Genomic DNA, 18387 nt, shown 5'->3' with positions numbered 1-18387 from the left:
AAAACACACCATGCTTCACATTAGGGACACAAACACTAGAAATGTGTACAAATGACAATGACTTATGACTAAAGATTAGTTCAACTAGAAACTTCAAGCCAGCATTCAGTGAACTGGGAGAGAAAGCATACGGCATCTATGCAATCAAATTCATATTCAAATACCAACTCAAATTTGGCTCAATATATTCCAGTCTATCATAAAACCAATTCTGCTGTCTGGTTGTGAAGTGTGGGGCCACTCACAATGGAACAAACACCCAGCTGAAATTATGCACTCTGAATTCTGCAAAAATATCCTGAAAGTGCACAGGAAAACAACAAATAATGCATGTAGATCTTAATTAGGCCAATTTCCACTATTACTCAAAATTCAAAAAAGGATTATTAAATACTGGATACACTTAAAAACCAGAGACTCCCACTCCTACCATGACAAAGCCCTGCAATGCCAAGAGCTGAGCAGAGAAAAGAGTCCCCTCACACAGCTGGTCCCCTCACATAGCCAATCCCCTCACACGGCTGGTCCCCTCACACAGCTGGTCCTGACACTGAGTTCATTAACACACACTAACACTAACACAACCAGACCAAATTATTACACTTCACAAACTAAACTACATCACCCATTGGAACACACAAACACAAAGCATAATGCAGAGTTATCTGGCCACTGCACACAGTGACTCAGTGAATACAGCCTGGCCATCCAGACCGGCCGATGTAAAAAGTCAAGGCTACCCAGAGAATTCTGCTAGCAATGTAAAAATGACACCGTAGAGACAGAGCTGCACTTCCTGAATGTAAAAAACTCATCCAAATACGGCAAATTTACTTTATAAAATTTGAGATGATCCACCCCAACTTTACGTGTCTGTCTAACAGACAAACTGTCCGTCCTACTGGGAGAAAAGATGCAGAGCAGCAGTTTAGCTGTGTGATACATATCTGACATAAGATGAGGGACCGTGAGTAACCCACCCAAACACACACACGCACATACACACACACACTCACATGCATACACACCCTCATCTCCCGCGCATACACACACACACACACACGCGCATACACACACACACTCACATGCATACACGCCCTCATCTCCCGCGCATACACACACACACGCGCATACACACACACACACACGCGCATACACACACACACTCACATGCATACACGCCCTCATCTCCCGCGCATACACACACACACACACACGTGCATACACACACACACGCATACACACACACACGCGCATACACACACACACACGCGCATACACACACACACGCGCATACACACACACGCGCATACACACACACACACGCGCATACACACACACTCACGCGCATACACACACACACACACGCGCAAACACACACACACACGCGCATACACACACACACACACGCGCATACACGCCCTCGTCTCCCGCTACCTGTTTTTGATTACTGTGGCCTTATCACACACACACACAAACTATAAAATGTTACCTAACTATTTATTTTCCATCCTTATTATTTATTTATCTTCCCTTTATTATTGTTTCAGTCCAATCACAGCTTCTCTAACTCTTAATTTCCATAATTGCAAAGGTTGTAATGTTGTGTATTGTTCGTGTTATAATACTGCTTTGGCAATACTATAATTGTATATGGTCATGCCAATAAAGCTTACAGAACTGAACTGAACAGAGAGAGAGAGAGAGGGAGAGAGAGAGGGAGAGGGAGGGAGAGAGAGAGGGAGAGAGGGAGAGAGAGAGAGAGAGAGAGAGAGAGGGAACAATGTGATTGTGTTTGTTTCATGTTACATTGACATTTGTGGTATGTAGTAAGTGTTTCTGCAGTGACTTAAAAACTTGCTGTTGTTGTCCACACAGGAAGTGGAATTGGTCTGAAACCTTCAGCTCATGTCTGAGAACCAGGAGCCATGGCATACAATACACACAGTAAACACACACTACACAATCAACAAATAAACACACAGCCCAGAGTGAACACAGATCAGAGACACCCTGCTGTGACAGGATGTTTGCTTGGAGCTTCTGTGTGACGGTGGTTGGATAGGTGTGTAGAGGATACACACTAACACAAGACTCAGGGTTTGTTTCTAACCAGTTCTAATACACATTAGTAAGGCATATCCCCTTGGGTGGGTGTGTGTGTGTTTCCCACAGGGAAAGGGTGTGATCCTTTTGCTTCCTCACACCAAGTCAAAACATTAGCCCGAACAGAGAGAGAGAGATACATGTCTCCCTCAATAACAACTCAGAGGCAGGGACAGACGGAGACAAAAGGAGACAGAGACAGAGAGACAACAGGAGAGAGGGACTGACACACATGACCCTAACATCAGACCACCAGCACTGACACACATGACCCTAACATCAGACCACCAGCACTGACACACATGACCCTAACACCAGACCACCAGCACTGACACACATGACCCTAACATCAGACCACCAGCACTGACACACATGACCCTAACACCAGACCACCAGCACTGACACACATGACCCTAACACCAGACCACCAGCACTGACACACATGACCCTAACACCAGACCACCAGCACTGACACACATGACCCTAACATCAGACCACCAGCACTGACACACATGACCCTAACACCAGACCACCAGCACTGACACACATGACCCTAACACCAGACCACCAGCACTGACACACATGACCCTAACACCAGACCACCAGCACTGACACACATGACCCTAACACCAGACCACCAGCACTGACACACATGACCCTAACACCAGACCACCAGCACTGACACACATGACCCTAACACCAGACCACCAGCACTGACACACATGACCCTAACACCAGACCACCAGCACTGACACACATGACCCTAACACCTGAGCTCCTGTTCTGTGTGATTTAGTTTTGCTGGGACTATAAATTAAATTCTGAATTCAACATCCTTACTGTTTGTGGAGAAAGAAAGAGAAAGACAGAAAAACAGAAACAGAAAGCAAGAGAGAGTGTGAGAGAGTGAGAGAAAGAAAGTGAGAGTGAGAGAGTGTGTGAGAGTGAGTGAGAGGGTGAGAGTAAGAGAGAGTGAAAAAGTGAGAGAGAGAGTGAGAGGGTGAGAGTAAGAGAGACTGGGAGAGGGTGAGAGTAAGAGAGTGAGAGCGAGTGAGAGAGCGAGTGAGAGAGTTTGAGAGAGAGTGAATGTGAGAGAGTGAGAGAGATAAATTGAGAGACAGTGAGAGTGAGAGAGAGTGTGAGAGTGAGAGCGAGTGAGAGGGTGAGTGAGTGTGTGAGAGAGTTTGAGAGAGAGTAAGAGTGTGAGAGAGTGAGAGAGAGAAAGTGAGAGTGAAAGTGAGAGTGAGAGAGTGAGAGAGAGTGGGAGAGTAAGAGTGAGAGAGCGAGAGAGAGCTTTGCTGACTGACCTGTGTAGGGGATGACAGGATGCACTTTTCTGTTGCAGTGTTCAGAGCGAGAGGGTACAGTGTCAGAGGTCACAGGAAGGGGTGGAGTCTGGGATAGAACCAGGAAGAGGACAAACACAAAGGATCCAAAAGAAGGCAGGGGCAACACAGGCATGGTTACCATGACGACCACACCCTCACCCTGAAGTGATGAAAGGACCAGACCTGCAGAAAAAACATTAAACATTATTGCATATTTCATTAAATGTAAACATATAGACAGACTACAGACGGAGCTCTGCAGAAATGGGAGAACAAACACACAGACAGAAAGACAGACACACAGACAAACCAGCAAACAAAAAGCTATACAGACAATGAGGCAGACACAAATACACAGGAATAGACACAGACAGGCAGACAGACAGACAAGACAAACAGAAGGTTATTTGGCCTGATGTTGTTCTCCTGCTACATTTTTACTCAAAAGAAAGGACCCAGTCTCAGCCTCCATTCATCTCGTCCAGGCAGACTGAGAATGGAAGGACACACAGTGATACTGTAACTAACAACAACACAGTGATACTATAACTAACAGCAACACAGTGATACTGTAACTAACAATCACATAGCGATACTGTAACTAACAACACAGTGATACTGTAACTAACAATCACACATTGATACTGTAACTAACAACAACACATTTATACTGTAACTAACAACAACACAGTGATACCATAATGAACAGTCATACAGTGATAATATAACTAACAGAAACACATTGATACTGTAACTAACAACACAGTGATACTGTAACTAACAACAACACGGTGATACTGTAACTAACAACACAGTGATATTGTAACTAACAGTCACACAGTGATACTATAACTGTCATACTGTAATAATGTAACTAACAGAAACACAGTAATACTGCAACTAGGCCACACAGTGATACAATAACTAACAGTCATACATTGATAATGTAACTAACAGTCACACAGTGATACTATAACTAACAGTCATACAGTGATACTGTAGCTGTAACTAACAACAACACAGTGATGCTGTAACTAACAACAAAACGGTGGTACTATAACAGTCATACAGTGATAATGTAGCTGTAACTAACAACAACACAGTGATACTGTAACAAACAACAACACATTGATATTGTAACTAACAGTGACACTCTAACAATCACACAGTGATACTGTAACTGTCACACAGTGACACTGTAACTAACAATCACACAGTCATACTGTAACCGTCACACAGTGATACTGTAACCGTCACACAGTGATACTGTAACTAACAACAACACAGTGATACTGTAACTATCACACAGTGATACTGAAATTAATAGAAACAGTGATACTCTAACAACAACAGAGTGATACTGTAACTAACAGTCACACAGCGATACTATAACAAAAACAGTGGTACTGTATGCAACAGAAACATGTTGATACTGTAACTAACAGAAACACAACGATACTTTATCTAACAGTCACACAGCGATACTGTAACTAACAGCAACAGTGATACTGTAACTAACAATCACATAGCAATACTGTAACTAACAACAACACAGTGATACACTAACAGTCACACAGTGATACTGAAACTAAGTCGCACAGTGATACTGTAACTAACAACAACACAGTGATACTGTAACTATCACACAGCGATACTGAAACTAATAGAAACACAGTGATACTGTAACTAACAGAAACACAGTGATACTGTAACTAACAACAGTGATATTGTAACTAACAATCACACAGCGATACTGTATCTAATAGAAACACAGTGATACTCTAATTAACATAAACTAATATTCTAACAGAAACACAGTGATACTGTAACTAACAACAACACAGCAATACTGTAACAGTCACACAGTGATACTGTAACTAACAGAAACACAGTAATACTTTAACAATCACACTGATACTCTAACAGTCACACAACAATACTGTAGGTAACAGCAACACAGTGATACTGTAACTAACAGAAACACAGCAATACTGTAACTACAAAGGGTGAGGTGTGTAGAGTGTGTTTGTGTGTAGCAGGGTGAGGTGTGTAGTGTGTGTGTGTGTGTGTGTGTGCATGTAGCAGGGTGAGGTGTGTAGTGTGTGTGTGTGTGTAGCAGGGTGAGGTGTGTAGTGTATGTGTCTGTGTGTGTGTGTGCGTGTAGCAGGGTGAGGTGTGTGGTGTGTGTGTAGCAGGGTGAGGTGTGTAGTGTATGTGTCTGTATGTGTGTGTGTGTGCGTGTAGCAGGGTGAGGTGTGTAGTGTGTGTGTGTGTGTGTGTGTGTGTGTGTGTGTGTGTGTGTGTGTGTGTGTAGCAGAGTGAGGTGTGTAGTGTGTGTTGTGTGTGTGTTTGGGTAGCAGTGTGAGCTGTGTAGTGTATGTGTCTGTATGTGTGTGTGTGTGTGTGTGTGTGTGTGCGTGTAGCAGGGTGAGGTGTGTAGTGTGTGGGTGTGTGTGTGTGTAGCAGGGTGAGGTGTGTAGTGTGTGTTGTGTGTGTGTGTGTGTGTTTGGGTAGCAGTGTGAGCTGTGTAGTGTATGTGTCTGTATGTGTGTGTGTGTGTGTGTGTGTGTGTGTGTGTGTGTGTAGCAGGGTGAGGTGTGTTGTGTGTGTGTGTGTGTGTGTGTGTGTGTGTGTGTAGCAGGGTGAGGTGTGTAGTGTGTGTTGTGTGTGTGTGTGTGTGTGTGTGTTTGGGTAGCAGTGTGAGCTGTGTAGTGTACAGTCGCTCTTTCATGCGCCGCTCCTGCAGGTCTGAAAGCTCACAGCTAAAGGCCAAGAAAGGAGCCTGTCTGTCTCTGAGAGAAACACCACTGCTGTTACATACTGTTACACAGGGTTTATACACACGTCAGCACAGACACACACACACACACACACACACACACACACACACACACTCCTGCTACAGTGTTCTCAGCTCTGGCAGTGATGCCACACTCCTCTCCTCAATATGTCAAATTTAACACAAAGCTGACAGCACCACAAACCCCCTGAATCCTGCTAAGAGCCCTAACAGACCCCTGGCCATTCACACGCCTACTGCTCACACACACATCCAGAGACATGGAAATGGAAGGAGAACATAAGAAAGGAAAGGAGAGAGTGAGCGAAAAGAAAGAGAGAGGAACGAGACAGAGAGAGAGAGGAGAGAGGGAGAGAAAGTACTATAAGGCAGAGATGACACTGACAGGGTTAGTGTTAGTGTTGGTGTTGGTGTTGGTGTTACTGTTACTGTTACTGTTAGTGTTTGTGGTAGGGTTGGGGTTGGTATTACTGTTAGTGTTAGTGTTGGGGTTGGTGTTACTGTTAGTGCTAGTGTAGTAGGGTTGGGGTTGGTATTACTGTTAGTGTTGGTGTTGGGGTTGGTGTTACTGTTAGTGTTAGTGCTAGTGTGGTAGGGTTGGGGTTGGTATTACTGTTAGTGTTGGTGTTGGGGTTGGTGTTACTGTTAGTGTTAGTGCTAGTGTGGTAGGGTTGTGGTTGGTATTAATGTTAGTGTTAGTGTTGGGGTTGGTGTTACTGTTAGTGTTAGTGCTAGTGTGGTAGGGTTGGGGTTGGTATTACTGTTAGTGTTGGTGTTGGGGTTGGTGTTACTGTTAGTGCTAGTGTGGTAGGGTTGGGGTTGGTATTACTGTTAGTGTTGGTGTTGGGGTTGGTGTTACTGTTAGTGTTAGTGCTAGTGTGGTAGGGTTGGGGTTGGTATTACTGTTAGTGTTGGTGTTGGGGTTGGTGTTACTGTTAGTGCTAGTGTGGTAGGGTTGGGGTTGGTATTACTGTTAGTGTTAGTGTTGGGATTGGTGTTAGTGTTAGTGGCAGGTCTGCAGCAGTAGGCTGTGGGCTGTCTAGGTGGGCTGCGGAGGTTTTGTTTGAGGAGACACAACAGAATAGACGAACGTGGACATGTTTCAGAGAGCAAACCCTCTTAGATATATATAGACAGGCATGCACACACACACAACCTCATCTCTCACTATACTACTCCCTCCATGCTCTTTTCACAGGCATTTCCTGCTCTGTCCAAACTTGCTTCAGTGTCACAGAGGTTTTGCTGAACACACATTTCACTTTTGAGGAAAAACCTCACAAAGGTCTGGAACAACAATCTGTTTCTAGAAGAAAGAGACGGTGAGTCTGATTTATGTCAAACTGTGAGCATTTGCAACATGTTCAACTCAAGTGGCAGAAACAATACAGCTGTTGTAAGAGAAAATCTAACCCCAACCCCAACACTAACCCTAACACTAACCCCAACACTAACATTAACCCCAACCCCAACACTAACCTGAACACTAACACTAACCCCAACCCCATCCCTAACACTAACCCAACCCCAACACTATCCCTAACACTAACCACAACCCTAACACTAACCCCAACCCCAACACTAGCTCTAACCTAACAATAAACCTAACCCCAACCCTAACTCTAAGCCTAACCCTAACACTAACCCTGATCCCAACACTAACTCTAACCCTAACACTAACCCCATACCCAACACTAAGCCCAACCCTAACACTAACCCCCTTCCAACACTAACTCGAACCCTGACCCTAACCCCAACACTAATCCTAACCCAATCCTGCTCCTAAACCTAACACAATACAGCTCTTGTAAGAGAAACTCTAACCCCAACCCTAACCTTATTCCTAACGCAATACAGCTCTTGTAAGCAAAATCTACCCCAACAACAACCCTTACCCTAACCCCAAACCTAACCCTAAACCTAACCTCTAACCCCCCACTCTCTAACTTAATGTCTCTAACATCCTTCTCCTCTGTCTCTTCTCCTTCCAAAAATGTTCCATCCCTCCCAAACATCCCAGAAACCTGACGGCAGTTGCCCCCTGTTCTAACCATCTGTATACTACATACTGAAAACAAAAAATGGAAATATATACAAAATCATATAAATGACTTAGAGAAATCACTTAACTCCAATTGGAAATTATTAAACAGAAGAAATGAAGATGATTTAACAATGAAAAATGGTTATGTATGGAGATACCACTGTAAATACAATAATCCAGTATATAGTAATTATACAGTAATCAAGTGATAAAGGTAGAACAAAGGATATCTGAAAAACTAGGAACTCTTCATGCCATAATTATGGATTATCAAATCCCTCTGTGGATGCCCTTACCATAGAGGAAGAATTCAGAGGTGCCCAAACCCAAAAAACCTGTCACACCTCCAACAAAATGCTCAAAATATAGACCAGGAATTCAAGATGGCCATTCTAAAACTTTTCAGTCTCATTTTTAAACATAGGCCACCCTACCCTATTCTACAACTCCACTACTCCACTACCCTACCCTACTCTACTACTCTATTACCTTACACCACTACTCCAGTACCTTACTTCACTACTCTACTACCCTACTCTACTACCGCACTACTCCACTACCCTACTCTACTACCCCACTACCCTATTCTACAACACCACTACCCTACTCCACTACTCTTCTACTTTACGCCACTACTCCACTACCCTACTCCACTACCCCAATACCCTACTCTACTACCTTACACCACTACTCCAATACCCTACTACCCTATTCTACAATGCCACTACCCTACTCCACTACTCTACGCCACTACTCCACTACCCTACTCCACTACCCCACTACCCTACTCTACTACCTTACGCCACTACTCCAATACCCTACTCCACTACACTACTCTACTACCCCACTACCCTATTCTACAACTCCACTACTCCACTACCCCACTACCCTACTCCACTACCCCACTACCCTATTCTACAACTCCACTTCTCCACTACCTTACTACCCTACTCCACTACCCTATTCTACAACTCCACTACACTACTCCACTACTTTACTACCCTACTACCCTACACCACTTCTCTACTCCACTACCCTACGACCCTACTCCACTACTACAATACCCTACTGCACTACTCTACTACCCTACTCTACTACCCAACTACCCTATTCTACAACTCCACTACTCTACTCCACCACCCTATTCTACAGCTCCACTACTCTACTACCCTACTACACTACTTTACTACCTTACACCACTACTCCAATACCCTACTCCACTACTCTATTACCCTACTCTACTACCCCACTACCCTATTCTACAACTCCACTACACCACTACCCTACTCCACTACTCTACTACCCTACTACACTACTCTACTACCTTACACCACTACCCTACTCCACTACCCTATTCTACTACCCCACTACCCTATTCTACAACTCCACTACTCCACTACCCTACTACCTTACACCACTACTCCAATACTCTACTCCACTACTCCACTACCCTACTCCACAACCCTACTCCACTACCCTACTCCACTACCCTAGACTACTCCACTACCCTACTCCACTACCCTACTACTCTACCAACCTACTCCACTACCCTACTCTACTACTCCACTACTCTATTCTACAACTCCATTACTCCACTTCCCTACTCCACTACTCTACTACCCTACTCTACTACCTTGCACCACTACTCCAGTACCCTACTCTACTATGCTACTCTACTACCCTACTACCTTACTCTACTACCCTACTCCACTACTCTACTACCCTACTCCAATACTCTACTACCCTACTCCACTACCCTACTCCACTACCCTACTCCACTACTAGGCTACTCTACTACCCTACTCTACTACCCTACTCCACTACTCCACTACCCTACTCCACTACTACGCTACTCTACTAGGCTACTCTACTACCCTACTCTACTACCCTACTCCACTACTACGCTACTCTACTAGGCTACTCTACTACCCTACTCTACTACCCTACTACTCTACTACCCTACTCCACTACTACGCTACTCTACTAGGCTACTCTACTACCCTACTCTACTACCCTACTCCACTACCCTACTACTCTACTACCCTACTCTACTACCCTACTCTTTTTTTAATCCCTATCCCCCTCACGCTCCCACTCTCCTTCCTTCCCTCTTTCTCTCTCTCTCTCACTCTCCCTCTCTTCCTTCATACCTCTCTGTCTCTCCACGTCTAAATGACTCCTCTGTCTGGCTGCCAACTCTGTCTCTTTAGCACGTGAAGGAGTCCGTTAAGTGTTGGTGTGGTGCTGGTGACAGCATGCAGTGGTGCAAAGCTGGCCACGCCGCAGGACACGGAAAGAATCACAAACAAGGCCCATCCTCCTCACCAACTCCCTACCCTTCCTCCTTCCAGCCAGCTTGGGGGTTTGTGCTCCACGGCGCCCCCTGCAGAAATGTGGAGAACGGAGGCAGAATCTCACCTTCACCACCCCTCTGCACACCACCCGATGACCTGTAGCCAATGTAGAAGGAACCTTCATTTCAGGAGTAAAAGTGTAGAGTAGGTGTCTGTACCATTGCTTACACACTAAACCTGTTCAGTGAAGTTTAGTATAGATCACAGCGCACAGCCAGAAATCATAAACCTCAGAAATCATAGAGAGAGAGGGAGGGAGAGAGAGGGAGGGAGAGAGAGAGAGAGAGACAGAGAGAGAGAGGGAGAGAGAGAGGGAGAGAGGGAGAGAGAGAGGGAGAGAGAGAGAGAGAGAGACAGTGCATTTGCATAGATAAAAATAAAACAAAAATTAAAAGCATATTTTCAGTGACTTCAAAACCCCTACAGAGTTACCAGAACTCCTGATCATATATATACACGATTAACAATACACACGAGTGAACAGACGAGTGAAGAAAGAGACTTTTTAACACGTTAAACGGCTTATCAATTCCAAGTTGTCTATTCAGTAGTCAGACAAGCATGTATCATCAGTGAATGTACACAGACACACACAAACACACATATCACACACACACATACACACACACAGATGCATACCATTATACACACATATACACACAAACACACACAGACACACACAAACACACAGACACAGACACACACACACAGACACACACACACACACACACACACAGACACACACACACAGACACACACACACACACACACACAGACACACACACACAGACACACACACACAGACACACAAACACACAGACAGACACACACACACACACAGACACACACAGACACAGACACAGACACACACACACACTAAGCCACAGGCAGAGTAGACAGAGAGAACAAAGAGACACAATGGGGGAGATGTGACTGCAGAGCTGCTAATGTAAATAAACACAGAGACAGACAGACAGACAGACAGACAGACAGACAAACAGACAGACAGGCAGACAGACAGGCAGAGAGATAGACAGGCAGAGAGACAGACAAACAGACAGAGAGGCAGACAGACAGGCAGAGAGATAGACAGGCAGAGAGACAGACAAACAGACAGACAGGCAGACAGACAGGCAGAGAGATAGACAGACAGACAGACAGAGAGACAGACAAACAGACAGACAGGCAGACAGACAGACAGACAGACAGGCAGAGAGATAGACAGATGGATGGAAAGAGTGGCAAAGAGGAGGAAGAAGTGACTGGGATGTGACTGCAACAGAGAGATAGTTGTTACAAACTATTACAAAATAAATAAAGGGGAAGGAAAAGAGAATTAGACAGAGAAGAGATTAAACACACGTCGAAGCACACACCTGCAATAGCATGTAGCACTGTAAATGGACCAGGAACATCTGAGCCAAGCAAAGAACCAAGACAGAGCATCAGTGTGGACCCATACCAGCGGACATCACATCAACACTTCAGCCTTACACCTTAGAGAGAGAAGTGGGGAGGAAGAGAGAGAGGGAGAAAGGGAGAAGGAGAGCGAGAGGGAGGGGGAGAGAGAGAGAAAGAGAGGGAGGGGAGAGAGAGGGAGAGGTATTGTTTGACTGTGACTAGTGCCCAGACAGTGAGAGGAGTTGGTGATGTGTGCACTGAGGCAGTGAGACCCCTGAAACCCAAATTGTAAACACACTCAGGGGGAACAAGGAGTGTGTGTGTCTGTGTGTCTAAGAAATGGGTAACTGTAAACAGTTACATCTGATGTCAAAAGAGCTAATATTCCTCCAAATGTTCTGTACTAGAGCCAGAATATGGATGGGCTGTGTGTGTGTAAACTGTGTGTGTGTGTAAACTGTTAACTTTCTCAGGGGGCTGGAGGGGAGTGGTTAGTCAACAGTCACAAGTGGAGTTTGTGTGTATGTGTGTGTATGTGTGTGTGTGTGTGTGAGCATGTATTAGATGATCCTGCCAGTCACCCCCATTGTCTCATCTTTCACACGCAAATGCGCACACACACACACACACACACACACACACACACACTCCACTCTCTGTTTATAATATGCACTAGCTTAGGCAAAATGAGTTGTATATTTTGCACACACACATGCACACACACACTGTTCTCTAAGTGAGGTGTGTATAACACACACACACACACTCTCTCTCTCTATAGCCCGAGCAGCTCAGCACTGGTACACCTGTCTGCATCTTTCTTAAGCATTCATACATCACCAGAGCACAACCACACTTCTACAGCACCACCTCTACAACACCACATCCACATGATTGGGGGGGGTTGGAGGGGGAGGTAAGAGAGGGAGTGTTAACCTCATGTTAACGAGGGGAGGGTTAACCTCATGTTAATGCGTGGAGTGTTAACCTCATGTTAACGAGTGGAGTGTTAATCTTATGTTAACGAGTGGAGGGTTAACCTCATGTTAACGAGCAGAGGGTTAGACTCATGTTAACGAGTGGAGGGTTAATCTCATATTAACCTCATGTTAATGAGTGGAGTGTTACCCTCATGTTAAGAAGCGGAGGGTTAACCTCATGTTAACGAGCTGAAGTTTATCCTCATATTATTGAGTTGGTTCTAGAATCTTCCGAGGGCAGGTTCCCTCCTGAGGGATCGATGGCCTGAGGGTTTGATGATGGTCTCTGATGAGCCAACGTGATGCATCAATGGGCAGCATGAGCTCACTGTGCAGCCTCACACACTGCATGCTAGAAACACACACTGCATGCTAGAAGTACATACTGCATGCTAGAAACACATACTGCTTGATAGAAACACACACTGCATACTAGAAGCACACTGCATACTAGAAACACATACTGCATGCTAGAAACACACACTGCACACGAGACGCACACACTGCACACTATAAACACACACTGCATACTAGAAGCACACACTGCACGCGAGACACACACACTGCATACTAGAAGCACACACTGCACGCGAGACGCATACACTGCATACTAGAAGCACACACTGCACGCGAGACACATACACTGCATACTAGAAGCACACACTGCATGCTAGAAACACACACTGCATACTAGAAGCACACTGCATACTAGAATCACATACTGCATGCTAGAAACACACACTGCATACTAGAAACACACACTGCACGCGAGATGCACACACTGCATGCTAGAAACACACACTGCATACTAGAAGCACACACTGCACGCAAGACACACACACTGCACGCTAGAAACACAAACTGCACGCTAGAAGCACACACTACATGCTAGAAACACACACTGCATACTAGAAACACACACTGCATACTTGAAGCACACACTGCACGCGAGACGCATATACTGCATACTAGAAGCATACACTGCACGCTAGAAACACACACTGCATACTAGAAGCACACACTGCACGCGAGACGCGCACACTGCACACGAGATGCACACTGCACGCTAGAAACACACTGCATACTAAAAACACACACTGTACGCGAGACGCAAACAGTGCCCGCAAGACGCACGCACTGCACACGAGACGCACCACGAGCAGGGCAGCGCTCATGGTGCTGGTCGCACCTTCCCTGTCCTTTACTTTCTTTGGTTTGTTTTCTTTTCTTTTCTTTGTTTCATTGTTTGCTGGAAGTTTCTGGACTTTTTTCTTTTTCTGTATTTTAACAAACACGTTGTAAACAATCTAAATGATCGTAATGGTTTTGTACTGGTCTGTCCTGGATTTACTACTGGTTTTTAAAGTGGTGAGAGCGCGGGACACCAATCTTTACATGACTGTAACCGAAGATGTTTCTAAGTGTTTCCTGTAGTCAGTCAGAAACAGCATTAGGCATCTTCACAAGGACAAAGAACACCAACCCTGTGGCACAGATACATCAAGAATTATTAGATCAGGCCCAGTCATTTTTTAATAAAAACACAAACTATAGCTGGTTTACTGGACTTAACCAGTTACCTCTGATACACCCAGTTAATGAATGAATGAAGTTACATTTACACTTAGCATCTGTTTCAGAACCCAAGGACACACACACACACATGGTGGTGAGAAGCAGCAGTGTACTCTCAACCCGAAACCTCAGGACACACACACAGAGCAACATCTACCACTGGACAGGCAGTTTTTTTATGATAGCCAATTCTTGTGGGAGGGCATCCTGCTGTCTCAACATGTCCACTACCATGTTTGTGTTTAATCTCTTTTGTGGGTGAAGACTACATATAATCAGGTCATAGAGTTGTGGTTTCAAAGATCTACAGCAATTCAACAGTAGCAATGTGGGACTTCAACCAGCAACCTTCTGATTACTAGTCAAATACTTTAACCACTGAGCTACCACTGCCCTTGCGAGAATGTGCACCTATGGGTGCCCCTGGGTGTATTATGGGTTTAACAGACATGAGATCCAGGTGTTGAAGTAGTCCAGATGTCCACCTGGGTACAAACTTTGCCCCAGCAGTAGAAAGCAGTAACACAGAATGTCTGTGTGAAGTGACAGACTGCCGACGTACAAACTTATATGTCTTAACCTTTCAACTGTGTGTTCACTATTTAGCCCAACAGCTCATGGCACTACAGTTCCCAAGGCTTTGATGATACATTACAAAAGAGATCGTTCACAGATCACGCAGGTGTGTAAACACTTCAACTCTTCTGGCACTGAGATGAATGTTTCAGCCCCCTTGTGCCAGTTATAATAAAGAACACATTTCAGGGTCATTAAGGCCATGGGTAACATGGGCTGTATGAGGGGATGTGCTGTGTTGTGTTGTATTCTGAGTTGTGTAAGGGAGTTGTATTGTGTTGTGTTATGTACCTGGTTGTGTTGTGTTATGTACTGGGTTGTGTTGCGTATCTAAAATGGCTGACAGAAAAAAGAGTGAGAAGCCAGAGTAACCAAAAACAAGCAATTAACCCACACTCCATGACAATCAGATCATGCATGCCTGCCCACATACATTCACCTGACACTTTTATCCAAAGCAACTTACAATTATAAGTGAGCACAACTTGAACAACTGAGGATTAAGGGTCTTGCTTAGTAACTTTGCTGTGGTGCGGCTTGAACCCACACTCTTCAGATTACAAGTCAGTTACCTTAACCACTGAGACACCACTGTCCACATAGCCAGCAAACACACAAACACATCCATACAGAGGGAGAAGAAAGTTCTTACGCTGCATATGAAAAACTGACGGTCTCCTGTGCCTGATACACAGCCCTTCTGTGGGTTTGCTTCAATAACACAGTTTCACCCAAACAGGCTCTCCAGTGTTTCCTTCAGCCAGCACAGGGGGAAGGGCCATCCAATAGCAGGTCTTGTCCCAAACGCCCCTCCCCCATTCACTCTCTCAAACCCAGCATTTGTTTGTTTGGAGACCGCTGCACCATCTGCAGGTGAGGGTCTCCACCCGGTTTGCATACATACACTACCCAGACATCTACCCTCTCCCTCTCTCCGTATCCTCACTGGTCCCAGTGTGCCCACAGGCTGCGGGACCAGGACAGGGCGTAGGAGGTGCTCATGTCCAGGGTGGGGACTGCTGGTCTGGTTGCGGGGACACTGCAGTCTGCTGGCTGTTTTAATGCTTATAAAGTGTACTTAAGATAGCTCTTTACAGTCCATTACGAGTCTTTTAAAGGATATCCCAGTCCCTCTAGGATTGGCTGGTGTAATCCTACTCCCTGTAGGATTGGCTGGTTTAATCCTAGTCCCTCTAGGATTGGTTGGTTTAATCCTAGTCCATCTAGGATTGGATGGTTTAATCTTAGTCCCTCTAGGATTGGCTGGTTTAATCCTAGTCACTCTAGGATTGGCTGGTTTAATCTTAGTCCCTCTAGGATTGGCTGGTTTAATCCTAGTCCCTTTACTCCAGAGCTCTTCACTCTTATGTAAGGCACTTTATAAACCCCTTTAAATACATTTACACTTGGAGAATTGAGTGAAGACTCTTTCTAAAGTGATTTAAGAGCCTGTTGAGGAGGTGGTTACTGCAGGCGGGATGAATTCTCCTAAAATGTAGCATGTGCTCTCTGCAGGGAGCAGTGCAGTGGTTCACTGGATAAGTACCAATTCACAATTAAACGAACAATCATCCTGATTTCTAACCAGGGAAACAATGGCTGGCAAGTCTGGCAAATTAAAAATACACAGACGTGGTTTTATCTCTAAATGCAGAAAAAGACTTTGCTCAGGTGAAACGGTCTTATTTATTAAGGTAGACTACCGCAGAAATATGAGCTCGGTCAGAGGTTTAAGGGTGGAATCAAATACATAATGACTCTCCATCATCTGCAGTTATTACTGTGTCCAAAGATCATAAGATTTTCTTCTTGGGAGAGGAACTAGGCAGGTGCTTGTTGCTATCACTGAGGAACCTCTAGCAGAAGCCATAAGACAATGTTGAGGAGAGGATGATGCCCCCCTTCCTGAGTCTCGGTTCCTCTCCAGGTTTCTTCCTCGTGTTCTAGGGAGTTTTTCCTTGCCACTGTCGCCCTTGTCTTGCTCACTGGGGGCGTGGCCTTAGACATTTGTAAAGCTGCTTTGTGACATCTGTTGTAAAATGCACTATATAAATACATTTGAATTTGAACTTTTAACAAGCCGTAGTCCTCTTATCACATGGGTAACAAAAGCATGTCAAAAACATCTCACTATTTGGTCTGATCCATATATATTTGTAACAGGTTGTAAATGTTACTCTGCCCAGAGTAATAGGGAATTATAGCCACTGTATATACCCACACTGCCCAGAGTGTAAGGTCGTGAGAGAGAAACGGGAAAACCAGGTCAAACACAGGAGAGCAGAAACATGAATAGACCGCTCAGTATGTACAGGTAAACTGGACGCAATACTTCACAACGACAAACAGTTTTGGGATGGCTTATATACATGAAAAACAGGTAAACTCAATAACTAGGTGATAATGATCTGGTGAACTGTTGATGATTGGATGAGTCGTTGTCCTGGAGACGAACTGCATGATGGGTATTGTAGGCTGTATGTGTGTTGGGCAGCGTGACACACTGATAGGTTTTCACACTAATAGGTTTTTATACTGATAATAGTCCTGTGATGGACGACTGCACCTCGAGCATACATTTGATCTCCAACAGCAGAAATCTTTTATAATTTGGAGAGACAGAGACAATAACATGCTGTCAGCCGCTGTGTCATAGCCTGAGCCAAACTTTTTATTTTAGGCTCTATGAAAATGCGTTACAGGCACACAGAGTAGCATTTAAACTAGCCTACCCTATCCTGGTACACAGGTTTACAGATGTTTTATCCACACATGTTTACGGGTGTTTGACCACACAGGTGTATACTGGTGTTTAAACACGAACATTCTTTTTTAAACACTATGTTGATTTATGATGGCTGCATGCAAAAACATGTCCATCAGATAATCAGAACGAACCTTTAGCTGTTGCACAATACTAACAACAATACTATACTATACTAACTAACACAATACTAACTAACAATACTAACAACAGCCTATGACCAGAACGTCATGTATGACTGTAATTTTAACTGTATGTTAGGCAAACCCAACCATTCCAAGACACATCAACTGGCATCACACCTTTCTAGTGGAAACTCTGATGGTATTACACAGCTGGTACCTGGAGATTTTTAAATGTAGCCACTAGTCCTTCTAGGTCCTGATGCGCTTATAATCCACCTGTGTGGAAATATTCACCACTGTATTTCATTTTAAGATGCCGATAGTTTTGTGCAGT

At 44.6% G+C, this 18387-nt stretch overlaps 1 protein-coding gene across 5 annotated transcripts in view; it reads right to left on the bottom strand.

Annotated features, from left to right (window-relative positions):
• The window catches only part of sema5bb (sema domain, seven thrombospondin repeats (type 1 and type 1-like), transmembrane domain (TM) and short cytoplasmic domain, (semaphorin) 5Bb), a 49071-nt gene that overhangs the window by 28511 nt on the left and 2173 nt on the right, over positions 1 to 18387 (bottom strand). For 3 of the 5 annotated variants that reach the window (XM_026998800.2, XM_026998801.2, XM_026998804.2), the window contains exons 2-4: positions 12009 to 12128; positions 10615 to 10728; positions 3414 to 3617 (exon numbers count right to left, since the gene is read on the bottom strand). In XM_026998800.2, coding sequence (XP_026854601.2) covers positions 3414 to 3617; positions 10615 to 10728; positions 12009 to 12078 — 388 coding nt within the window. In that variant the 5' untranslated portion in view covers positions 12079 to 12128. The remainder of the gene's footprint in view (positions 1 to 3413; positions 3618 to 10614; positions 10729 to 12008; positions 12129 to 18387) is intronic. The other 2 variants (XM_035524793.1, XM_026998803.2) reach the window with 2 other exon arrangements.

This window comes from Electrophorus electricus, chromosome 3 (genome assembly GCF_013358815.1).
Source record: "Electrophorus electricus isolate fEleEle1 chromosome 3, fEleEle1.pri, whole genome shotgun sequence".
NCBI classification, from domain to species: Eukaryota; Metazoa; Chordata; class Actinopteri; order Gymnotiformes; family Gymnotidae; genus Electrophorus; species Electrophorus electricus.
The sequence above is the reverse complement of the archived record's forward strand: the minus strand, read 5'-3'. Positions and strand labels throughout refer to the sequence as shown.